This window comes from Tinamus guttatus, unplaced genomic scaffold (genome assembly GCF_059628265.1).
Source record: "Tinamus guttatus ecotype Peru unplaced genomic scaffold, ASM5962826v1 Tinamus_guttatus_pri_ptg000517l, whole genome shotgun sequence".
Taxonomy (NCBI): domain Eukaryota; kingdom Metazoa; phylum Chordata; class Aves; order Tinamiformes; family Tinamidae; genus Tinamus; species Tinamus guttatus.
Window position 1 is genome coordinate 641138 of NW_028289051.1, and position 6885 is coordinate 648022.

Sequence of the window (6885 nt, forward strand, 5' to 3'; positions counted from 1 at the left end):
AGAGGTTGCGGGTGCCGCCCGGCTCGCGGAGGGGCTGCCCAGGGCCAAGGGCTCCTCCATGGCCCCGGGAGAGGCGGCGGCGCCGCCGGGAGCCTCCCGCCGGGCGCAAAGTTTGGCGGCAGCGGCCCCCGCGCCTTTATAGGCCGCGCTCCTGCGGTGGATCTGCGGCTGCGCGCCGCAGCGGCTCGTGCTTTGCTGTTTTTTACTTCTCTGTTTCTCCCGCCCCAAGCAGATTTTGTAGATGAGAGAAGGCGCTGGTGGAGGCCCGCTCCGGGGAGGAGCGGTGCTTGGCTGCTGGGGATGAGCGTGTCCTCATCCCTCTGCTCATCGCCGCCGCTTCCACCGGAGGGCACTTGGCGTGCAGCAGCGCGGGGAAGTGGCTCAGGGTGCGCGGGAGACGGAGAACTCCTCAGAAATTATCAGGAAAAAAACCCCTAACTAATTAGGAAATCCTCCTAGGGATTCGACGAGGGGGAGGGAAGAATGTAAGGATAGGTTTCCTATTTTTAATCAAAATGTTTTAAATTCAGCTGGTAGACACAGTTCTAACTTTGGTTCATTCCAGGAATTAAAACCGTGCTTTCCCCATACTTTGATAACTAAGTAGCTTGCAAAAATTCTGTCGTTTTTTCCACGTTTGTTTCAAGCGGTTAACCTTTTTATCAGGTCTCCTAAATTCAGGAATTAAGTTGTGCTTGGTAAGTCACATTTTGCTAACTAGGTAACCTAGGGCAAAAAATCATTTAAATGTATATATTCCGTGTTCTAAAGCCACGTGCTTTTGAGGATGGACAGCCACACACCTGGGGCAGGATGGAGGGGGCGGGGAAAAGCCACCCTGCCTCACCACATGTCCCGAGTCACGGAATCGCCGTGCTGGCCGCCACGCTGAACCTGCGCTACCCGGCGGCTGAACGCGCCTCGCACGGCGCCCCCGCGCGGCGGGCACGGAGCGGGAAGGCCCCGCACCCGCCCGCCCGTGCGGCGGACCGCGCCGCTACGCCGCCAGGCGGCCGTTACGCCACCGAGCGGCCGTTACGCCACCGAGCGGCCGTTACGCCCCCGGCGCGGCCGTTACGCGCGCGCGGCGCCCGCCGGGAGCTGTAGTCTCGCCCCTGCCGGCCGCGGTAGGTGGGGAGAACCGCGGGGGCGGGCCGTTCGCTGCGGCAGGCCCTGGCCGTCTGCTGCCGTCCGGTGCGGTCGGGTCTGGTCGGGTCCGGGTGTTCGTTCTACCTCTGTGTCGTTGTTTAGCTCGGCGCGGCCCGGCCCGGCCCAGCTCGGCTCGGCCCAGCTCGGCTCGGCTCGGATTGCGCGGTGGTTCCGTGCGGCTCTGGGCAGCGGGAACCCCCCGATGCCGACAGGGCCTGGCGCTGGATCTGGCGCTGCCGCCCCGCTCTGCCGGGATGCGGTGAGGCCTGCACGAGCGGCCCTGCTCCCTGTGCCCTGTTTGCACAGTTTAGCCTGGTTACTCGCCTGGAAACAGCACGGTCAAGCAGAATGGATTTCAACTTGGTTCACTTTGCGTAGCACACGATGGGAACTCCTGTTCCCAAGGAGCCCTGGGAGAGCAAGCAAATAAAATGCCAGTTCCGTGTGATTTTACTAGGTGACCTTTTACCAGCTGAGCGCTAGGCCTCCGCCAGCATCGCGCGGTTGCAGGCACGGAGGGCAGCAGGTCCCTGCAGTAGGCTGCTGCCGGGAGAGGCAGTGCAGCCCGAACGACGTCGTGCCCGGGAGCTGCCTCACGGAGATGCATGTGAAAAGCAGCTCGGAGGGCACGAGGGCTCCTCATGAGGCCCTCCTGCCACCCCCAGGCTGGGAAGGGAGCTGTAGGCAAGGAGCTGCTGTCCGCTCTCTCCTGAGCGTTCAGTTTCTATTTGAACCCCCCCTCCTTTTTTTTTAGTGGTTTCCAAATATACTTCCACCCCAAGGATGAGAAGCTTGCAATAGGCAGTCTAGTTGCAGGCTTTTCTTGCTACTGACTTTTAATTTCTCCTCTTTCCCAAGTGAAAGCAGTCTCCTGCCACAGTGTTTCAACTTGGTACTGCACTGACAAGTAGGTGCTGTCTTGCGGGTGTTGTTTTGGTTTGGTTGGGGCTGTGCTTATTTTCCAGTAGATAAGTGTTTAACCTTTCACATCTCAGCGTACCTGCAAAATGAAGCAGTTTGCTGTTGATACCTATTCCTGTTAATAGATGTGGAGTGCACAGCACACCAACAGCCTCAGCCAGGCTTCAGTCTTGGGTGGCTGCATAGTAAGTATGTGTATAGAAATGCAGGCTGCCTGTAGAAAAATCTCTACTACGTGAACAGGGAATTTGGTGCTAAGTGTTATTTCAGTACTGCTCAGGACATATTTACATATCTATATGTGTAGCTTTTTTATTGGTGTCTTCACAAAAATGTTTCTAGGTACAGGCACCGGTGTTTTAAGATCTTGGCCAAGCTGGGAAGTTTCAACAGAGTTATTCAAAAGTAGTAAAACTATAGATGGTTAAATATAAAGATATAGATAGTATAAAGTGATAATAAAAAAATCTCTTGATTAGATTGCTCCATACTGTGCTTGTGTTCTAAATAATATTTAAAAAGGTGAATGTTTTAGTGGATAGTTTTTTGAGTTTGAAAACCAGTATTTTGCTTTCTAGGTAAGATTTGGCAGAGAGCCTTTATCTATAATATAAGGAATCTGAACTTACTTATTTATTTGATTTATGCATAATCAACTCTAGCTGGCCTTGAAAATACCATGCTGTTGTTTATATGACCTCTTATTCAGAAACATGCAGTCTTTGGGCAGGCATACTCATGGGGACTTAATAAATGGCTTCAAAACATGGTTTTCAATGCCTGTGCCTCACGCAGTGGGAGGCAGTGCTGAAGTGTTGCTTGCAAAGAGCAAAGCAGTACATCCAACTCGGAGCTGGGCCTCCCCCTTATCAGGGCAGCTCCAGGTCCTGTCCTGGCTTTATCAGCCCTGGCACAGTTCACCCCGGCAGTGCTGAGCCTTGCGTAAAGGCTGCCTTTCCCTACACTCTTGGGGCTAGCCCCACTATCTGGCAAGGTAAAAAAAAAGCTTTTTACGTAAAGAAGCGCTTTGATAAAAGCTGCTACGCGCCTGAACAAAGCAGGCCTTGGTGTTGTGGCAATGCTGAAGAGAGCCGATGCTGGAGCTCATTATGCTCGACCTGGTTATTCTGAGCCTTCATTTCTTCATGTGTTTCCTCATCTCTCTTGTGATCTGGTATGGATCCAAGGTATGGTGTGTGGCTTGCTGCGTGACCGAAAAGCTCCACTATTCTTTGTAGCTCTTTGCAACTTGCGTGTATCTATCTGCAGATCCTCTTATATCTCAGGGTGTGCAAAGATATTTTTTTCTAGCCTGATTTCCTGGGGAGGTGATGATAATGGGGTTGTGCTACGAGTGTGGCGTGCATCTACGGGGAGTTCTATGGTAACCGGAACATAGCACCTAACTATGCTGTAGTGGAACTGTAAGCACATTTGGGAGGCAGATTAAAAGTCTCAAAGACAAGACGTTTGTTCCGACTCTGTGACAAAAGAGGGAGACTTGTTTATGCTCCCCCTTATTGAAAGGCAGAGTCCATTAGACATTTGAAATAAATCAGGGGAGGAAGGGAAAGCTAGAATACATTTGCTAAAAAGCCCCAATTAGAGACAGCTTCTTGCGGAACGATTTTTTTTCCCTTTTTGCAGCCATTATGTTTTTAATTTTTATCAAGTTATATCCATTTGTATTTTTAGCCATAATATTAGTTAAACAATACTGGATTTAGATGTAAATATTATTTACATTTACAGCAAATGCTGTATTTTGCATTTAGCATCCTTCCATTTGTTTACATATAGGTTTTGAGAGGAGATGGTAATTAAAGTGTAAATAAACAAATACTTAGAAACTGCCTTTCTCTGGCTCAGATATCTGTCTGCAACAGTTAGTATTTCCAGTTGCCGTTCTGTTAATGAAATCTAGAGGAAACGGCCACAAACCGAAACACTAAAAGTTCCGCAGGAACTTAAGGAAAATATTTTTTACCAGTGAGGGTGACAGAGCACTGGAACAGGCTGCCCAGAGAGGCTGTGGAGTCTCCTTCTCTGGAGATCTTCAAAACCCGCTTGGACGCAGTCCTGTGCCACGTGCTCTAGGTGTCCCTGCGTGTGCAGGGCGGTTGGACTAGATGACCTCTAGAGGTCCCATCCAACCTTAAGGATTCTATGTGGCTCTTTGGCTAAACCTTGTTATCAAATTCCTGTGCTTTGTTTCAGGTGCATATTGGTAATTTTATGAAGACTTATTTTCCTTTCATGTTGCATGTTAGATGGATAGTGGCTTTTCTGTGATAAAGGCACACATTCTATATGTAGTTATCCAAACATGAATTCATAAACATAAAGTGTCTTATTTGTGTGTTTTAAGGACAAGGACTTGCACAACGTGAGCAAAGGAACAGTTGAAATGGAGCGTGATGCTCTTGTGTATATTGGTAAAGAAGATGACATAAAAAAGTCCCAAAGAATAACCACCAAGGTCAATGGCAGAGAAGTTGTTGTTTTCCACCATGAAGGGAAATTTTATGCTATGGATGCTCGCTGCTACCGTAAGATATTTGCACATCTGATCTTGATGTTGTAACAAGTGTGAAATTTGTTACATAAATTAATATCATTCTCTACTGTGTTTTAGATGCAGGAGGTCCTTTACATCTTGGAGATATAGAGGTATGTAAGCATAATAAAAATAATGCATGTAAATATATTCATTTGATATCTAATGCATTTTTGAATAATTTAATCTGAAAATAACATTGAAAGAAATGGGCATTTATGTAAGAATATTTCCTATCAGTCTGTTTAAGCTGATACTTTTTACATGTTTATATCTCAAGAAGCTAAAATGGAGTGGCTCACTTTTTCACTCTGCTTTATTTTTTCCCTTTTTCAGGATATCAATGGTCAATCATGTATTATTTGTCCTTGGCATCAGTATAAAATTACTTTGGAAACAGGAGAAGGATTATATCAAGCCATAAACCCTTTGGAACCATCACCAACACCACGATGGCTATCAAAAGGAGTGAAACAAAGGATTCATAAAGTTACTGTAGACAACGGAAATATTTATGTGAGTCGTCCAGATTTGTCTGTAAGCTTTGACTCGGACTATTATGCTGACAAGTACAAAAGTAATGGTGATTTCACTGCGGAAAAATAAAGCAAATCGCAAGTAGCAGAACAAGCAGTGGACATAAAGTGGAATCCTGGTGAATGAAGAATCATTGCATCAAATGAAATTATAAAGTGGCTGTAAAGATTGTTTCTGGATAAAATTCTAATGGTAATGTTATGTTAAAGCATTAAATAATGTAGAAATGATAAATATAGAGGCTCCTAACTTCTCAGAATCCCCTGATCTTGTGCTGGTGAAGTGTTTTTCTCTTGCCTTTCAAAAAGACTTATGACTGCTTCATAATATTTGACATTTCAAAAATCTTATTTTGCTAGTATTCTTCTATTTTTTAGAAGGCAGGGTAGTATAGAGTTCCTACTGCTTATAAAACACATTGAAAAGTTTAAGTTAAATAGTCTGGTATAAAGGTTATATTTATATATTTAACAGTTTATACTTACAGTGCCTTCTGTATAAGTGACAGATTGAAATTTTAAACTTTCTAGATAGGTGAGTAATTTCTGACCTTTATTAATCTAAAGAGCCAGATTTTCACAAAGAGAAATACAGTATGTGAGCGTATTTTAACGTGCTTTTAATGTGCTTCTCTACCTATTTATATGTCATTACTGTGGTTCCATAGAAGTACTTCTTCTTCCTCACTGAACTCTTTTAATAGTATATCATCTAATGTTGCTAGTACTTGTCACGCATAATTCATTCTTCCAGATTCTGTTGCTGGGTAAGAAAGAAGCTTTCATGTAGAAAGATTTGCTATATCATGTAGCGGTTCTTCCTTTTTCTTGTTTGGTTGGTATGTGTGCATGGGTGTTTTAAAAAAAAAAAAAAACTTAAACACATTATTATATGTTCATTTTTTTAAAAAATATACTTTCTATTTAGATCTAAAGCTTGGTTTCTTCATGTGAGTTCACTGTAAAATATCAGGTCTATTCTGATAAGCCTACACTCAGGATAAAGTTGCCCTCTGTGTTGTCTTGCATGAAGAGTGGGCTGCGGGCTGAGACGTGGTAGACCCTCCTCCCTGCTCCATGCAGCCAAGAGTGCTGCTTTCAAGTTCACAGGAAAAATTCTGTGATGGCTTAGCCCGGAGTGCTTGTCCTGTTTATCTGTTAACATGGCTGCATCCTGGCTCCAGGCTGCATTTTTGATGTTCTATAGGCTATTTGCAGAAATTCTGTCTTACTCAGGTTCAGTGTCAAGCTAATTGGTCTTCATGTATGAGTTTCTCCCATTCATTCCTTGGATTGTCTTAATATATGTGAATAATAAGTAGGTCCATGTTAAAATCACTTTTTATTTAAGTATATATTTATAAATAATGAGGAGCAGAGGAATACATCTGCACTCGATTCATCACAATGAAAAAAGCAAAGCATGGTATCAGTTTATATCACTATATGAAGTGATACATCATGTTTTCATTTAGAAGTCTGCATCTGATTGTGTCCCTTTGCACGGCTTTCATTGTCAGTAGAGAGAAATTGAGAACTTAATGGCTGCCTGCTTCTAAACTTAAAGGTAAATCTGACCTATTGTAATTTATTTTAGAACTATGCCATAGAAATATGTTCCTTTCTCTCTTCTCATTGACTGTTAATTCATGGTGCTGAGTAATTCATGTGTAAATGCGTGCCTTCTGTCAGATGAATCACATCTTGCTCATCTGCTAGAAA

General features: G+C 44.6%; 1 protein-coding gene across 1 annotated transcript; it reads left to right on the forward strand.

Annotated features, from left to right (window-relative positions):
- The first annotated feature begins 2607 nt into the window (after positions 1 to 2607).
- Positions 2608 to 6015, forward strand: RFESD (Rieske Fe-S domain containing). The gene is made up of 4 exons (XM_088533747.1): positions 2608 to 3257; positions 4439 to 4619; positions 4706 to 4740; positions 4964 to 6015. The coding sequence occupies exons 1-4, from the start codon at positions 3165 to 3167 to the stop codon at positions 5231 to 5233; spliced, it is 579 nt and encodes a 192-aa protein (XP_088389873.1). The 5' UTR covers positions 2608 to 3164; the 3' UTR covers positions 5234 to 6015.
- Positions 6016 to 6885: the final 870 nt, after the last annotated feature.